Source organism: Haemorhous mexicanus, chromosome 24 (assembly GCF_027477595.1).
Source record: "Haemorhous mexicanus isolate bHaeMex1 chromosome 24, bHaeMex1.pri, whole genome shotgun sequence".
Taxonomy (NCBI): domain Eukaryota; kingdom Metazoa; phylum Chordata; class Aves; order Passeriformes; family Fringillidae; genus Haemorhous; species Haemorhous mexicanus.
In genome coordinates, this window is record NC_082364.1 from 6660370 (window position 1) to 6677179 (window position 16810).

The 16810-nt window shown below is 53.3% G+C and overlaps 3 protein-coding genes across 4 annotated transcripts; 2 read left to right on the top strand and 1 right to left on the bottom strand.

Annotated features, from left to right (window-relative positions):
* Positions 1-59: 59 nt before the first annotated feature.
* LOC132337992 (T-cell surface glycoprotein CD3 gamma chain-like) lies at positions 60-2001 on the top strand. The gene is made up of 5 exons (XM_059867089.1): positions 60-217; positions 489-692; positions 963-1094; positions 1232-1272; positions 1783-2001. Exons 1-5 carry the CDS (start codon positions 145-147, stop codon positions 1843-1845), a joined length of 513 nt encoding a protein of 170 aa, XP_059723072.1. The 5' UTR covers positions 60-144; the 3' UTR covers positions 1846-2001.
* A 1142-nt stretch (positions 2002-3143) lies between these two features.
* LOC132337952 (T-cell surface glycoprotein CD3 epsilon chain) lies at positions 3144-10040 on the bottom strand. Of its 2 annotated transcripts, XM_059867011.1 has the most exons (9): positions 9899-10040; positions 7446-7604; positions 7250-7349; positions 6200-6220; positions 5925-5939; positions 5598-5798; positions 5220-5372; positions 4416-4462; positions 3144-3400 (listed from the first exon to the last, which is right to left on the bottom strand). In XM_059867011.1, the coding sequence occupies exons 3-9, from the start codon at positions 7296-7298 to the stop codon at positions 3344-3346; spliced, it is 543 nt and encodes a 180-aa protein (XP_059722994.1). In that variant the 5' UTR covers positions 7299-7349; positions 7446-7604; positions 9899-10040; the 3' UTR covers positions 3144-3343. The 2 variants fall into 2 exon arrangements, with proteins under 2 accessions (XP_059722994.1, XP_059722995.1); XM_059867012.1 differs by lacking the exons at positions 7446-7604; positions 9899-10040 and adding an exon at positions 7423-7441.
* Position 10041: 1 nt separating this feature from the next.
* On the top strand, positions 10042-16698 carry MPZL2 (myelin protein zero like 2). Its single transcript, XM_059867010.1, has 6 exons — positions 10042-10178; positions 11549-11715; positions 12632-12842; positions 13748-13892; positions 14637-14724; positions 15232-16698. Exons 1-5 carry the CDS (start codon positions 10130-10132, stop codon positions 14695-14697), a joined length of 633 nt encoding a protein of 210 aa, XP_059722993.1. The 5' UTR covers positions 10042-10129; the 3' UTR covers positions 14698-14724; positions 15232-16698.
* The last annotated feature ends 112 nt before the right edge of the window (positions 16699-16810 follow it).

Sequence of the window (16810 nt, forward strand, 5' to 3'; positions counted from 1 at the left end):
GGCACCGAGCCCCCATCCATCCATGCCGGGGGAGGGAGGAACAGCCCCAGCATCCGGTGCCTGACGCAGCCCGGGCGGGAGGTGCCTCGTGGTGACAGCTGTCCCCACGTCCTGGAGCGGGGACAGAGCCACCACCGCCGTGCCATGCCGGGGGGAAAGGCCCTGAGTGCCTGGGGGCTGCTGGCCAGCCTGGCCGTGGCCAGCTGGGGGGTCCGAGGTGAGTCCAGAGGTGTGGGGCCAGCGGCCAGACACTCGCCGTGGTCCTTGGACATGCTGGGAAGGAGCCCCAGGGCTTGGTGAGGTTTTCCAGCAGGGAGGGTTTGGAATATCCGTGGGGAAAAAGGAATCAGTGCAGGAGGATGGGGGAGTTTGCCCAGAGTTCTTTTGGGACAGCCTGATGTGATGCTTCCTGCCCAGGAAGGAGCTCCGAGCTCTGCACTGCTGCTCATCACTCAGAGGTGAGGCTCTGCTCCCTTCTCCTTGCACAGGGCAGATATTCGTGAAGGAATTCAGTGGGAAGGTGTTCCTGGAGTGTGTGAGAAGCCAAGGCAAGAACATCACGTGGTGGAGAGATGGGAGCGCTGTCGGGCACGAGGCACAGCTGGACCTGAGCAGCGTTTACGACGACCCCAGGGGCCTCTACGTGTGTGAGACAGGAGACAAAAGGAGCAGCCTCCAGGTGCACTATCGCAGTAAGTGCTGCCCTCCTGCTTTGCCAGAGCCAGAACTGCTGGGAGTTTTCCCCCAGGGAATATCCCCTCATCTGGGAGTGTCTCCAGCGGGTTCCTCTGCTGTGGTGTCACTGTGAGAGCCCTGCAGCCCTGTTCAGTGCCACGACCTGCTCCTCTGGCCCCACGTCGGGCACACAGCAAAGCCAGCTGGGCTCTGTTGGGCTGGCAGAGCTGGCTGAGCCCTCTGGATGTGCCCCTGCCCTCAGTGTCCGTGTCCTTTTGGGCTTGCAGTGTGCCAGAACTGCATCGAGGTGGACGCTCCCACCATCTCGGGCATCCTCGTCGCCGACGTGGTGGCCACGCTGTTCCTGGCAGTGGCCGTGTACTGCGTCACTGGCCATGACAGGGGACACACCTCGCGAGGTGAGGGATGGCAGCAACCCCAGGGCCGTGCCTGCCGCCCCTGGGGGCTGCAGCCAGCTCTTGGGTTTGTTTGGAAATGTTCCCCACATTGCCCACGGCTCCCTGGTCCCTGAGCTTGTCCCTCTTTCTTCCTTCAGCCTCTGACAAGCAGAACCTGATCTCCAACGAGCTCTACCAGGTGAGTGTGGGGGCACCCCTGTGTGGGGGGACACCTTCAGCCCCCCTGTGTGAGTGTGGGGACACCTTCAGCCCCCCTGTGTGTGTGTGGGGCCACCTTCAGCCCCCCTGTGTGTGTGTGGGGCCACCTTCAGCCCCCCTGTGTGAGTGTGGGGACACCTTCAGCCCCCCTGTGTGAGTGTGGGGACACCTTCAGCCCCCCTGTGTGTGTGTGGGGACACCTTCAGCCCCCCTGTGTGAGTGTGGGGACACCTTCAGCACCACTGTGTGAGTGTGGGGACACCTTCAGCACCCCTCTGTGTTTGGGGACACCTTCAGGCCCTCTGTGAGTGTGGGGACACCTTCAGCCCCCCTGTGTGAGTGTGGGGACACCTTCAGCCCCCCTGTGTGAGTGTGGGGACACCTTCAGCCCCACAGTGTGGAAAGAATCTTGCCCAAGGCTGACCCAGCTCACCCTCCCAGGGCTGGGCAGGTACAGTTTGGGTTCATGTCCCCTTTTTCCCCCTGGCAGCCCCTGGGAGAGAGGGAGGAGGAGCAGTACAGCCGGCTGGCTCCCGCCCGTGCCCGCAAGTGAGGAGGAAGACTCTGGGACTGCCTTCATCAGCGTGCTGGCTTTGCCTGGGGGTCCCTCCAGGGTGGGCTGCTTGCAGCCCTGTGCTCATTCCACACCTCTTGCACTTCTCTATTCATGCCATTAAAGATGAGCCTGTCCCACAGGCTCCCTGCTCCATCTGCTGTGTGCAGCTACTGGGAAGGGCACAGGGATGGGGTCTGGTGACTGGGAAGGGCACAGGGATGGGGTCTGGTCACTGGGAAGGGCACAGGGATGGGATCTGGTCACGGGGAAGGGGCACAGGGATGGGGTCTGGTCACTGGGAAGGTGCACAGGATGGGATCTGGTCACTGGGAAGGGCACAGGGATGGGGTCTGGTCACTGGGAAGGGCACAGGGATGGGGTCTGGTCACTGGGAAGGGCACAGGGATGGGGTCTGGTCACCAGAATGTGCACAGGGATGGGATCTGGTCACTGGGAAGGTGCACAGGATGGGATTTAGGATGGCAATGCCAGGTCTCCATCCCCCAGCCCCAAGCAGAAGCAGCTCACGTGGTCTGAGCCCCCAAAAAAGGGACACAGACACCAACAGGGCCAGCCAGCATCACCTCACCCTGGAAGGACGAGGACATTTGCAGCCCTGCAGGCAGTAAAGCCCCGAAGTGGGGGTGCAGCAGTGGCACAGGTGAAGAGGGGCCCGTGGGTTGTTTTGGTGCCTGTTTGAGCTCAAAGGCTGGCTGAGGCAGCCCTGAGCAGAGGAAGCAGCAGCAGAGCAGGGCTGGGGGCGTTCAGGATGCGGTTTAGAGCACAGCTGGGCTCCTTCACCACAGCAGGCCCCACACCCCAGCGGGGAGATGGCGAGATACAGCCAGCACCAGCCAGCCCCAGAGCTCCAAACCCACACAGGGCCACGCTCCCACCTCTGTCAGCCAGCACTGCTGCAAATGGAGGCTGGGAAGGGGAGAGCGGGACCAGGGCAGAGGCAAATCCCCCTGAAAAGGATCTGCTCTCAGCCCAGGAAACACCAGAACCAAGTGGGGGAACTCAGGGTGGAAATCAAACCTGAGGGAAAAGCAGCAGGAGCAAATCCTGAAAAGGGTCTGTTCTCAGCCCAGGGACCACCAGAACCAAGTGGGGGAACTCAGGGCAGACATTAAACCTGAGGGAAAAGCAGCAGGAGCAAATCCTGAAAAGGGTCTGTCCTCAGCCCAGGGACCACCAGAACCAAGTGGGGGCACTCAGGGTGGAAATCAAACCTGAGGGAAAAGCAGCAGGAGCAGAGGGAAGTGTGAGGGGAAAAGGAGACCAGGAAGGCCCAGTGAGGCTGCAGTCCTTTAATGAGAGGGAAATCTCTTGCCAGTGTGCTCATTTCTGCTCCAGGCTGGCTAACCCAGGGTGGGACAGCACGTCCCTGTCCTGTGGCCACCGGGAGGCTCAGCAGAGCTGCAGAGAGCTGGGACAAGGTGGGCAGAAGCGTTTCCCCAGAGCTGCTGGCTGCAGGCTGCCATCAGCAGGAGTTTCAGATGGCCCTGGGGGCCAGGCCTGCGTACACCTCCCGCTGGCCCTTCCGGATGGGCTGCGGGGAGACGTGAGGGCTGGGTCAGCAGCTGCAGCCCCACATTTCTCCTCGCAGAGAAAAGCAAGGCACAGTTCTTCCCAAAACAATTCTTATCTCGTTTGCTGTGCCTGTGTTGTGCCAAAGCAGGATGCAATGTAGAGGTTGTTCACCCACGGTGATGGGGTTTGGTTTCCTTGGCCTGGCAGGGCCAGGTGTGTGTGTGTGTGTGTGTCAGGACTGTCAGGACAGTCACGAGATTGTGTGCAGAGTTGGGTGCTTGGCAGGTTCAGTTTAGATGCAATGTGATATAGTGTAATAGAGTATAGAATTATAAGGTATCATAAAGTAATTAATTAGCCTTCTGATACCAATACAGCCCTCCTCATCACTCACAGAGAAATTCACCTTCAGAGAGAAAAGCAAGGCACAATTCTTCCCAAGAATATTTATAGGTTTCAAATTCTCTGAAAGGAGAATTTCACATTCCTCGGAGAAAGGAACCACAATTCTTATCATTTGCTGTGCCTGTGTTGTGTGGAGATTGTTCACCCACAGTGATGGGGTTTTGTTTCCTTGGCCTGTCAGGGCCAGGTGTGTGTGTGTGTGTTGGGACTGTCAGGACAGTCACGAGATTCTGGGCAGTGTGTGCAGAGTTGGGTGCTTGGCAGGTTCAGTTTTAGATGTATAGAATAATATAGTATAATAAAGTAATTAATTAGCCTTCTGATGAGATGGAGTCCTCCTCATCACTCCTCCCTCAGCACCAGCTCTAAGGAGTCCTCACCCGAGCCCACTCAGGGCATGGAGAGAGGCACAGCAGAGCAGGGGCCGTGCCCAGGGAGCTGCAGCTCTGCCCCCAGGTAAATCCCCGTGGCAGCCCCAGGGAAAGGGGCTGCACCCCCAGCACCCTTTTCCTGCACTGCCAGGAAATCTGGGAGCTTGGCTGGATGCCCCTCCAAGGATGGAGGAGCTGAAAGAGCCCCAGCCCCAGCTGTCCCTCCCCAGCAGCAGGATGGAAAGGGACTGTCCTCACCTCATAGTCCGGGTTGGGGACAGGGGGTGGCCGCTGCATCTTCTGACCTGGAACAAGGACACAGAGAGGGTGAGTCCCTGGGGATTCCTGCCACCAGGGACCTCCAGGCTGATCCCAGGGCCAGGCACACCACGGATCAACTCCCAGGGATTCATTCTGAGCTCCTGAAGAGCCAGCTGCTGCCAGGAGCTGCAGGGCTGGCTCCAGCACAGCAGCTGGGAAATGGGCTCCACTGCAGCAGCCAGCCCATCCCTGCAGAGGGAACACCTGGAGAACACCCTGGGATGCAGGAGCATTGCCTGGAAGCTCGTGGGGAGCAGAGGATGCAGTGAGGGTTTCCCTGGGTGTCACTGTCATATTTTCTGAAAAATCCCCTTGCCCAGGATTTCTCTCCTGGGAATCTGAGAAGCCCCAGGGAAAAAGAAAAACAAGAATTATCTCATTTGCTTCTCCTGTGTTTGCTGCTTTGGAATGTGGTTGGACATTGCTTATCCAACATGTGAATTGTTTTTACTTATTGGCCAGTCAGGGTCAGGCTGTGTCGGACTCAAAGAGAGAGTCAGGAGTTTTCATTATTATTTTTTGTAGCCTTCTGTCTGCATCCTTTCTCTATTCTTTAGTAAAGTTTTAGTATCGCATAATATAATGTAATGTAATGTAATATAATATGCTGATAAATCAGCCTCTAAGAACATGGAGTCAGAGTCATCATTTCCTTCCTCCTCTGTCCAGGATCCCCAAAAATACCACACCTGGGTGCTCAGAGGTTGACTGGGCAGCAGGGGTACCTGCAATGGCTCTCACCTCGTGGCCGGCTGTCCCCAGCAGAGCTGGCTCGTCCCCTCCTGCGTTTGCTGAAGTAATAAACCAGGATCAGCACGCCCAGGGTGATGAGGAGGTCTGCAGTGATGATCCCTGCCACGGTCAGGGCATCCAGCTCCTCACAGGTGGCACAAACTGCAGGGATGAGGGCAGGGGAGGCTCAGAGCCAGCAGAGCCCAGGCCTGGCACAGGGCTGTGGGCAGCTGGGAAGGGGAAAAGGGCAAACTGGGAGGGAAGATTTGCCAAAAATGGGCTCTGGGACTGGCCTCAGCAGCACCACGCTCACCCACCCCAGCACTGGATACACAATCAGCCCCAAAATCTGCCAGGGCAACGTGCAGGGGAGGGGGCAGCGCTCACCTTTGGCATTCAGGTACAGCTCATGCTTCTTTTTACCCGAGGAGCAGCTGAGGTTGGCAGGGGTGCTGTCATGGTCCTTTATAACCAACTTCCTCTCCTTGGTGGTCTGGGTTTTCCCAGGCAGGTCCCACCGGATGTCCTCGTCCTCCAAGGGACACGTGATGGTCACCGTGGTGCCAGAAATCTCCACCAGGAATTCCCCTTGGGAGGACACACCAATGAGAAAGGAAACCAAGGGCAAAAGTCAAATATTTCTACCTGATTTTTAGTCAGCTGCAGTCTTTATATCCTGCTAAATACTAAAGAATGCTGGTGAAGTTCACTTACCCTCTGGTTCTTCATCTGCAAAACAGAAAACAAGGAGTGTTAAAAATCATCTCACATTGCCTCACAGTGCTGGAAATGCCCAGCACTGGTAATAATCAGGGACCAGTTTCTCCTATCAGTAAGACCACTGTCAGTTAATGAACAGTGAATTTTTCCTATCCTGCAGTATTTACAAAACTAAAATCTTTCTATTTGACTCTTAGTCCTCACTTTTGAGGCATATTTGGGGTTTTTAGCATGATAAATAGATAAGGATGGCAGTAAAATACACTTACCCTGCTGAGCTGTGGTGCCAACTGGAAAAAAATTAAAAAAAATAAGAAATGTTAAATAACTGAGCTTCAGATATCACACACCTTTCCTACTGCCAGGACCTCCTTTCTGAGCTCAGCTTGAAAGAGATGTTTGTAATCCCACACTCATGCTGAAGGCTCAGAAATACTCTGCTAGTGAGACAGGATGTTGTTCTGAACTTGGAAGCCATTTGCAACACAGCCTAATGCAGAATGGAAACTTGAATCATTTTCCAACTCGGCTCAGAAAAAGGGTTGTTATTGCAAGATGCAACCCCCAAAATTCTGCTTTATTATCGTGGAGCAAACACTGCTGGAAAATCCTGGTAAGAACCTCTGTCCTCTGCAAGAGCGGGAGCCTGATGTTGATTTATCGCTGTAAAACTGTTTATCTGTGTGGTTTTTCTGCCTTGTAGGAAACAACTTGCTCCAGGAGAGGCTCTGGAGCTGGAATGTTAAAGAAAGAGTTTTTAGGAGGTGTGAATCACATTTGTGATTTCCTTTAAAGACATTTGTCCTTTTGCAAAAAGTAACGTGAATAAGTGACTGCAGATTTGAATAAGTGACTGCAGATTTGAATTCCACAGCGGACTTCCCCGGAGAGGTGACCTGACGGTTTTTATTTTATAGATACATTTAAATCTGAAAAAAGTACAGGCCACTGATAAACCGACCACGTTTTCTATCTTCACAAAGGCTGGTACTTGCAGCACTTTGGCAGAGTAGTTGGGGTCTTGTAACAACTCCTAATGGATGACCTTGCATATTCATCTCTCCTCATTACTGTCATCTTTAGAGCCTTTCCAGCTACTCTGCACTTCATCCTAAACCACCGGGCATCCCAGCTGCCCAGGTGGGAGCTGCCACCCCACCCCTGACATCCCACCAAGCCTGAATCACTCACCCAGGATCACCAAACGCTTTTAGAAAAGTGCACAGAAAAAGGATAAAACCCCAAAATCAGGAGTGTGGAGCCTTACAGCTCACACTGCACCCAGCTCCGGCCCAGCTGCCTGAAGTTTGGGGACTCACCTGCACACAGCAGGAGCCCCAGGAGGGGCAGGCACTGCTCCAGCCTCATCCTCGTGCTCTTCCTGCTGCTGCTCCTCTCCACCACATCAGACTGGCATGGCTGTGGCAGGAAAGAACACGGTGGCTTTTCTAGAAAGAAGCCCAGGATTGTTTTTCCCAGAATTGTTACCCACCCGAGCAGGGCTGGGGCACTCACTCTTTCCAGAGCAGCCAAGGCAGAGCCAGACACGTGAAGAAGCCCAGGTCAGGAAGTGCAGAGGCTCAAAATGTCTTCATGGGACGTCACTGGCAGCCAGGGGTGGCTGCTCTGCTCTGCCCCAGCTCTGCAGGGCTCGGGACAGCTCCTGGAGCTGCCCTGGGAGCCGAGGAGAGAGAAACGAGCTGGAATCAGATTTACCATCAGGACCTTCCCAACAGCTGCTCAAAGTGAGAGTCTGAGAGGCTCCAACCATGTCAAAAGAGTTCACGTGGAATCCCAGCGTGGTTTGGATGGGAAGGGACCATAAAGCCCATCCCATCCCATCCCATCCCATCCCATCCCATCCCATCCCATCCCATCCCATCCCATCCCATCCCATCCCATCCCATCCCATCTATCCCATCCCATCCCATCTCACCCCACCCCTGCCATGAGGGACACCTTCACTGTCCCAGGCTGCTCCCAGCCTGGCCTTGGCCACTGCCAGGGGTCCAGGGGCAGCCCCAGCTGCTCTGGGCACCCTGTGCCAGGGCCTGCCCACCCTCCCAGGGAACAATTCCTAATTCCCAATATCCCATCCAGCCCTGTCCTCTGGCAGTGTGGACATTCCCCCTTGTTCTACCCCCCTGACAAGAGCCCCTCTCCATCCTCCCTGCAGGTCCCTTCGGGCATGGCAGGCTGGAACGAAGGGAGCAGGAGCTGCCCCCAGAGCTGAGCACGCAGAGCCCTGCTTGGGCACAGAGCCGAGGCCGTGGCTCCCTGCCCATCCCCCGTGGTGGTGCCCACAGGGGTCCCAGGACGAGGGCAGAAATGAGAATCTTGACTCTATGTTTTAAAAAGCTTGATTTATCATTTTATTTTATATATTATATTAAGACTATACTAAAAGGATAGAAGAAAAGATTTTATTAGAAAGCTTGAAAGCAAAAGAGAAAAATAGAATGATTACAAAATCTTGTGTCTAACTAGAGAGAGACACAGCTAGACTGTGATTAGCTATTAATTAAAAACAACTACATGAAATTAATCAAAGATACACTTGTTGCATTCTACAGCAACAGAGAGTTATACTTTACATTTTGTTCTTGAGGCTTTCTCAAGAGAAAAAATCCTAAAGAAAGGATTTTTCATAACACGTGTCTGTAACACATCCCCTGCACTCAGGCCCTACCCCAGCAGCGTTTTTGGGATGCTCTCCCGCTCGGGCGCTGCCCTGGCAGTGGCTGGCCCCGCTAGAGGGGGCTCCTGGCCCGGCCAGCGCCGCACCCGGGGACGGTCCCTCCCAGCCGGATGGAGGGGATGCTTGGTGCCCCATTTCCTTCATCGCGGTGCTCTCTTCGGCCTTCGGGGCTTTCTTTTCCTTATTTATGTTTCCAAGCGGAACATCAGAGAATTTAAGTTACTGGTGAGTGTGCCAGGGTCTTCTCATAAAAGGTGGAGTCCACGCGTTCCGTAAAATGATGAATATTAGTTAAAGTCTGCAAGCAAAGGGGCTGTTCCCAGCCCTGTGCAGGAACAGGATTAGGAAGTGGCAGCAAATTGGCTGCTAAGCATTAAACACAACCTGAACAAAGCCCCAGAGTGATAAATATTCAGGGTGGGAGAAAACAAAAGGAGGCGATATGCTGGAATTGTAACTGAGTGGAAATCTGGGGACGTGAAGTGATGAAGGGCTAACGCGGGACCGAATAATTCCAGGAAAATGGAGATCCCTGGTGTCCCGGAGGCGTTAGCAGGGGTGTGTTTGCACACACAGATTTCCCTGCTCTGCTCTGGGGGCAATCCAGGGAGATGACGGCCTCAGCGCTGTTCTTCCATGGCCAAATCGCTGAAGGGAACCCCCCAACCACGCAGAGGTTGCCTGCAAAGGAAATCGGCACCAGGCACCACTGGAATCGGTGACCTGGGATGACTCCTGGGACGGGAACAAACACTGCCGCTGCAGTGATTTATGGCCCTCGAGTGCAAACATCCTCGCTTTGCCAACACACGGGCTCTGAGAGGTTTCACACTCTCACAACCACCACGTGCCACTGCGGAATGTTTTGTGTCCCACGGAATTTCTCCCTAGCTGGAATATGGCCGGGCTGGACCCATTTCCCATCTGATTTTTCCCAGAACTTCCCAAGCTTGAGAAGTTGGCTGCAACCAAGAGACATTCAAATCACTTTGGGGTAGGTGTCTGTCTTTGGTGGGACGGTTCCATCCTCTAGGTGAGGGCCCACACTGCAGCCATGGACTGTCAGGTTTGGGCTGCTCTTTTTAGGATCGTTTGCAGGCTTTTTGCCGAACAATGGCCCTCATTCCTTCGAGCCACCTATGAACACCTCCAGGCAAATGTTCTTTTACCTCCCACAAGAGGGGAGTGGTTTCGAGTGGAGGCTGGGAGGAGGAATGATTGCAACACCAAAGAGCAGGGGAATATGGGAGGGAGAAGAAATTAAGCTTACCTTGGGAATCGCTGGTGTACGGCAGGAGTGAGCGAGGAGGGGCCGGGCACACCTTGGCAAGGAGCGCGCCTGACTCGGGCTGGGGAGCGCTCACCTTCCCCACCGGGCAGGCCGAGCTGGGGGCAAGGAATCTGCCCCGTTGTGCTGGGAAGACTTCGAGAAACTCATCTTTTACCCGCTGGCGGAGAAGCCGAAGCGGATTTGCCTTGGCAGCCCGGATTTGTCTCCCCGATGCGCAGCTGGCTGGGCGCTGCGCTCGTCCTTGGGGCGCAGCTCCGAGGTAAGGAAACCTGTCCCCGGTGAGCTGCCCGCACTCCCCTCTTCCGATCCCTGAAATTATCCCCAGGGCTGAAGCTTTCCCCCGTCCTTGCTGCCATTCTTCCTGCGCGGGGTTCTCTGGAAGTGGCACGAAGCGGTTGAGTTTCTTCCCCAACAGGTTTGGGCGTATTCGGGTGGAAGCGCACCGATCTCCTCCACTGATTTCCTCCTCAGCTCCGCTTTCAACGTCGTTTTCTCTCCTGCCAGGAATCTGAACTTTACTCCCAGCCTTTCTTCCTTTTTTTTTTTTTTTTTTTTTGCTGCCTTTGTTCCTAAACAATTGAGGACTGTCCAGGAGCTCCGGCTTCAGATCCTTTACACAGCAAAGGTTCCAGACTGACACGAAACTCACCTGAATTTTCAGTGCTTTATATCAAAACACCTGGATTTTAATAATAACACATCTTCATTCCCCAAATGCATCAGCACACGGATGTAATCTGCCTTGAATAAATATTTTACTCTTATTTCTCGTTTAGTTCTTTTCAAGGAGTTTAAAATGAAAAGATTTGGCACCGAATCCATGTATGAGCAACGTGATCTCTGCCAGTGAGGTTTTTCACGTGTGAACACTCTCAATGCTTTGGCATTCCAAGTCTTTCTCCCTTTGAGATAAGGAATTGTTTGGAAGGAAGTATTTAGTCATAAATTAGTTCCAAATACATCTTTATTTTGAAGCTATATTTTAAAACCCAGAAAAAGCTTTTTTTTTTTTTTTTTTTTTTTTTGCTTGAATCACACTAGGGTGAATTATCTTCCTAATGTGACAGAATATTGATATTTTCTATTTCCTTCGCCAGCAAACCATTAATTTTTCTTATTTTTCACTCTCCTTTTCTCCTTTCCTTGCTCTCCCTCCTGCTGGCTGTCCCTCTTCCAGGAGAGCATCGAGTGAGCAATGCTCACTTATTTTTAAAGCAGCAGCCGTGGTGGTTGTGGGATGTTTCTTGGGAAAACAAACCCACGTTTACCTTCAGGATTTCCTCTAGAACTGTTCAGCCTGACTGAATTTACCTGCAGTTGCCCAGCAGGGCTAAAAAGCCTCTAAAACTGGCTCTGGATATACCAGTAGGAGCAGTTTCACCGTGGTGTGCACGGGGCTGAGCAGAAAGTGTAGAAAGGGAAATTCTGGCATGGGAAATAGCAATTATTGGGTGGGTTCAGTCCAGTTTGAAAGGGTTTTTCTGAATAAATGTGCAGGATCACCCCCCGTGGAATGCCTGAGACACTCAGGTGATCCCTTGCCAGCCAGATAAGGCTCCCGGGGATCTAAAGCCGATAAGAGCAGCATGAGCTCACTCCGACTGTGATTTCCCTGTGTTTGCCCTGCAGCGCTGTGGCTGGCGGCAGCAGTGGAAGTTCACACTGCCAAGGAGGTGGTGGCCGTGAACGGCACCAACCAGCGCCTGAAATGCACCTTCTCCAGCAGCAGCCCCGTGAGCCAGCAGCTGTCAGTGAGCTGGAACTTCCAGCCCGAGGACCTGAGCGCCCACGAGCCGGTGGGTGAGACCCCTGTGCTCCCCTCCCGGGGCTGGGTGGGCAGTGAGTGAGATCTCTGCTCCCTTCCCGGGGCTGGGTGGGCAGTGAGTTAGATCTCTGCCCCCTTCCCGGGGCTGGGTGGGCAGTGAGTTAGATCTCTGCCCCCTTCCAGGGGCTGGGTGAGCAGTGAGTGAGACCCCTGTGCTCCCTTCCAGGGGCTGGGTGGGCAGTGAGTGAGATCTCTGCTCCCTTCCAGGGGCTGGGTGAGCAGTGAGTGAGACCCCTGTGCTCCCTTCCAGGGGCTGGGTGGGCAGTGAGTGAGACCCCTGTGCTCCCTTCCAGGGGCTGGGTGAGCAGTGAGTGAGATCTCTGCTCCCTTCCAGGGGCTGGGTGAGCAGTGAGTGAGACCCCTGTGCTCCCTTCCAGGGGCTGGGTGAGCAGTGAGTGAGACCCCTGTGCTCCCTTCCAGGGGCTGGGTGGGCAGTGAGTGAGACCCCTGTGCTCCCCTCCTGGGGCTGGGTGGGCAGTGAGTGAGACCCCTGTGCTCCCTTCCAGGGGCTGGGTGGGCAGTGAGTGAGATCTCTGCTCCCTTCTAGGGGCTCCCCTCACCCCCAAACCCAGCGCTGGGTGAGCAGTGAATGGGTACAGACACACCCCAAACCCACAAGTACATCTGGGCCTTCGTCACTTGCAGTGATTAATCCGAGTCCTGTTTATAGACCCTGCCTAAAAACCACTCTCATGTTTAGTTTTGGGTGGTCAGGTTCAAATATTTGTGGCTTTACAAAGCTGGACCTGCTCAACCACAGTTGACCCTGTCTTAGGTGACGTCCTGCACCTGATGAGACTCCAGGAATGTCCCAGGTCCCTTCCAGCCCAGGCCATTGGATGTTCCTGTGACTTTTGCAGGTGTTTTACTGCCTGTGACTTTTGCAGGTGTTTTACTTCCTGAAGGAGCCCTACCAGCCCCCCTCGGGAAGGTTTAAGGACCGAGTCACCTGGGATGGCAACATCGAGCGCCAGGATGTTTCCATCATGGTCTGGAACCTGAAGCCCAGTGACAACGGGACCTTCACCTGCCAGGTGACAAACTGGCCAGATGTGTATGGCACCATCGGGGAGGTGCGGCTCCGGGTTGTGCAGAAAGGTGAGAGGCCAAGAAACCCCCCAGAGGCTGTGTGGGTTTAAGCAGAGTGACCAGGGAAAATCGTGGGAGAAAAGGACTTGTACATTGTAAAAAATGCACATTTTATGATTGGCTTTTCACAAATATCCAAATGAACATGATATGTGTTGTGTTAGAGAGTGATGCTGTGTTAATTCCCTCAAGCAGTGTGGTAAATGTAGTTTCAGGTTATAAGTTAATGTTAGAAGGTTGGAAGGTTATCAGGCATGATTAGGTTATAAGTTTTAGGTTATAAATAGTTTTAGTTATAATGTTAAAATGGAAACTGTGCTGTGTAAGATACTTTTTCTAAAGAGAGGAATGAGGTACTCACACTGAGACAGCAGCCACAGGACACCTGAATCTTTCAGAGAAAGAGAATTGATTGCTCCCTTCTCAGAAGAAATGAACTTCTTCCTGCCCCTCAGCCCTGCAGAGCTGTCAGGATTGAGAGGAAGGAGCTGGCCCTGCCCAGACAGAATCCTGTGTGGGAATGGAATTGATGCACCATGGATGAGGTGTAGGAATGTGCAACAGACTGTGGCTTTTAGGGGTTAATCCTCTGTTAACCTGGGGCCTTTTTGGGCTTGTTTTGCCCAGAAAAGGTACCTGGACTGTCTGTAACTCTTTGTTTTTGTTGCCTCATATTGTCCTAATTGTCCAAATTTTTATTACTCTAATTATCTTGCTATTTTTATAACCATTTTATTACTCTTAAACTTTTAAAATTTTAAAAACAAGTGACTGGCCTTTTTCCCAAGTAGAAAGCATGAGGGGAAAAGAGGAGCCTGAGGAAAGGTTTTACTCACAGACACAGGATCCCAGCCTCGTTCCTCCTGTGCATCCCTCTGCTTCACTCCTCTGTCTCTCTGTCTCTCCCCACGCAGTGAGCTTCTCAGAAATCCATTTCCTGGCCGTGGCCATCGGCTCTGCCTCTGGGCTGATGATCATCGTGGTGACAGCCGTGATCATCTGCCGGCAGCGCCGCAGGAAGGCGCGAGACAGGAGGCTGGAGGCGGCGGACACCGAGCGGTGAGCCAGGGCAGGGGGAGGCTCCTGGGGCAGCTCCTGGGACAGCTCGGCCACTTTATCACCATGGCCTTCCTGAATTCTTGGCCTTTATTTCCACAGCCTTCTTGAATTCTTGGCCTTTATCTCCATGGCTTTCCTGAATTCTTGGCCTTTATTTCCACAGCCTTCCCGAATTCTTGGCCAGTTTATCTCCATGACCACCCTGAATTCTTGGCCTTTATTTCCACAGCCTTCCTGAATTCTTGGCCTTTATCTCCATGGCCTTCCTGAATTCTTGGCCTTTATCTCCATGGCCTTCCTGAATTCTTGGCCTCTATCTCCATGGCCTTCCTGAATTCTTGGCCTTTATTTCCACAGCCTTCCCGAATTCTTGGCCAGTTTATCTCCATGGCCTTCCTGAATTCTTGGCTTGGACCCTGCACGGGGCACCCCCAATGCAAAACTGCCAACGCAATTAGTGATAATTGGCTGCGTGCAGGCAGAACAGAGCCCCAGGATGGAGCAGCTCTGGAGTCCTCATCTGGCTCTTGTCCCTCTCAGTGGCTCCTCACTCAGAAGGACACAGCTGCTGTGGTGGTGGAGGGCAGATGACCACCCTGTCCCCTGAGCTGTGGTCACCACGCGTGTGTCACACTCACCATGTCACCTCAGGTGTGCTGTGTGTGACTCAGGACATCCTGCTGCTCTGCCTGACTCTGATTTGGGCTTTTTTTCTCTTTTTTTTTCCTCCCATTTTTGTAACAGTAAAGAAAAGGAGAGCCTGAAGATGGGGGAAGAAAAGGAACCCATTCCACTGGAAGATTAAAGGTCTTTGCTGGTGTGCACAATGCAGGTACCCATCCAAACCCTCTCTAATTAACGTCTCAGTGCTCCTGTGGACTCTCCAAGACATCCCTCGGGTATTTCCCTGCTGTTCACAGTCAGAACTGAGGCCACAGCCAGACTTTGCTGTTGAGGATCCTTCAGAGACAGCTGAACAATCCCTGAACAATCACAGCCTCTTTAATGTACAAGAGATTCCTCCACCCTGGTGCTGAGGAGCATTTGTAGGAAAGCCATTGTTGCTGCTTTCCATGGCATTCTTGCTTTGTAGATGAAGAGGAATGAATTACCTCCCTTTTGTCAGTTTGGAATCTGCTTTTTGATTACTTTAACCTTTATTGTCTTAAAATTGCAACGGGAAGTCTGGCACTGTTTCCATATTCATTGTCTTTGCTTAAGTGTGTCAGCACAAATTTTACCCACAGGTTCTGAGGTCAGCAGTTGCCTCTATTATTTTGGCTTTTGACAGTAACCCTGAGTAATGGATGTTTGTTTTTCTTACAATCTTTTTTCTCAGGTGCTTCCAAAGCAGCTGGTGAAAGCTTGTAATTTGGGGTGTTAGAACAAAGCTGGATTACAGACGCCCCACGCTGCCAGTGTGGGGCTCTGCTCAACCTGAAAGTCTGGCATGGAAAGAGGGTGACTTTACCTGAGCTGTGAATTCCCTTCAGTGAAGAAAAGCAGGAGGATCTTGCCCCATGAACAAAGAACTTCTCTTCATCCCTTCACCTGTGGAATGGGAGCTTCTCTGGAAGTGCCAAGACTGACTGAACAGAGGGCTGGGAGGTGTTTGATGCACTCCTGCCCCTTAGAAACCACACCGTGCCTTTGTGCTGCCCTGGTTTCATTCCCTGGGACTCCTCCCTGGCATCCTGAGAAGGGAGACTGAGCACTGAGGTCTCAGCTGGTACAACAAAGGTCCCTGGAATTCCTTTTCTGCATTAGATGGACAGAGTTGGAGCTGGGCAAGGTCTGCTGGTTGTTATCAGGGACGTTCACCAGCCAGGGTGCTTAGCACATCCTTCTCTGGCAGCTTTGGGAGAATCTGGGAGTTGAGGAGAGTTTTCTGCCTGGGTTCAGCAGCTCCTCCCTGTTCCCATTCCCACTGTCACCATCCCAGTGCTCCCCCTGTTCCCAGTCCCACTGTCACTATCCCAGTGCTCCCCCTGTTCCCAGTCCCACTGTCACTATCCCAGTGCTCCCCCTGTTCCCATTCCCACTGTCACTATCCCAGTGCTCCCCCTGTTCCCAGTCCCACTGTCACTATCCCAGTGCTCTCCCTGTTCCCATTCCCACTGTCAGTATTCCAGTGCTCCCCCTGTTCCCATTCCCACTGTCACCATCCCAGTGCTCCCCCAGTTCCCATTCCCACTGTCATCATCCCAGTGCTCCCCCAGTTCCCAGTCCCACTGTCATCATCCCAGTGCTCCCCCTGTTCCCATTCCCACTGTCACTATCCCAGTGCTCCCCCTGTTCCCAGTCCCACTGTCACCATCCCAGTGCTCCCCCTGTTCCCATTCCCACTGTCACTATCCCAGTGCTCCCTCTGTTCCCATTCCCACTGTCACCATCCCAGTGCTCCCTCTGTTCCCATTCCCACTGTCACCATCCCAGTGCTCCCCACTGTCACTATCCCAGTGCTCCCCCAGTTCCCAGTCCCACTGTCACTATCCCAGTGCTCCCCCAGTTCCCAGTCCCACTGTCACCATCCCAGTGCTCCCTCTGTTCCCATTCCCACTGTCACCATCCCAGTGCTCCCCCCCGTTCCCCAAAACTGGAACCCACGGAGTTCTGAGGGTGTCTGACCAGCCCCAAAGGGATCCTGTTACAGTATTTACCCAGCCCCAAATCACAGCATTGCTCTGTTTGTTTGTAGAGTGTCTTTATGGCTTTATAACCTGTGAAGTGCCAGCCTTCCCTGGCTCTTCCCTGGCTGTTTTCATTTGCACTCACCTGTGTTGTAAATAAAGGCACCTTGCTGAGAGCTGTGCTGGTGTGGAGTGGGGCTGTGACCTGGGGGCCCCAACACCTCAAATGAGCAGATTTGCACTGTTTGTCCCCAAAATTGGATTTGTTACCCCGTGTGCAACAATCCA

What these genes read in the sequence shown, in the direction of transcription:
- LOC132337992 (XM_059867089.1), top strand. Translation starts at nt 145, where the DNA reads ATGCCGGGGGGAAAGGCCCTGAGTGCCTGGGGGCTGCTGGCCAGCCTG. An exon ending in GGCCAGCTGGGGGGTCCGAG is followed by an intron (nt 218 to 488) that starts GTGAGTCCAGAG and finishes CTCCTTGCACAG; the next exon opens with GGCAGATATTCGTGAAGGAA. An exon ending in CCTCCAGGTGCACTATCGCA is followed by an intron (nt 693 to 962) that starts GTAAGTGCTGCC and finishes TTGGGCTTGCAG; the next exon opens with TGTGCCAGAACTGCATCGAG.
- LOC132337952 (XM_059867011.1), bottom strand. Translation starts at nt 7,298, where the DNA reads ATGAGGCTGGAGCAGTGCCTGCCCCTCCTGGGGCTCCTGCTGTGTGCA. An exon ending in GCTGTACCTGAATGCCAAAG is followed by an intron (nt 5,373 to 5,597) that starts GTGAGCGCTGCC and finishes TCATCCCTGCAG; the next exon opens with TTTGTGCCACCTGTGAGGAG. An exon ending in TCCCCAACCCGGACTATGAG is followed by an intron (nt 3,401 to 4,415) that starts GTGAGGACAGTC and finishes GTCTCCCCGCAG; the next exon opens with CCCATCCGGAAGGGCCAGCG.
- MPZL2 (XM_059867010.1), top strand. Translation starts at nt 10,130, where the DNA reads ATGCGCAGCTGGCTGGGCGCTGCGCTCGTCCTTGGGGCGCAGCTCCGA. An exon ending in ACCTGAGCGCCCACGAGCCG is followed by an intron (nt 11,716 to 12,631) that starts GTGGGTGAGACC and finishes TGACTTTTGCAG; the next exon opens with GTGTTTTACTTCCTGAAGGA. An exon ending in GCTCCGGGTTGTGCAGAAAG is followed by an intron (nt 12,843 to 13,747) that starts GTGAGAGGCCAA and finishes CTCCCCACGCAG; the next exon opens with TGAGCTTCTCAGAAATCCAT.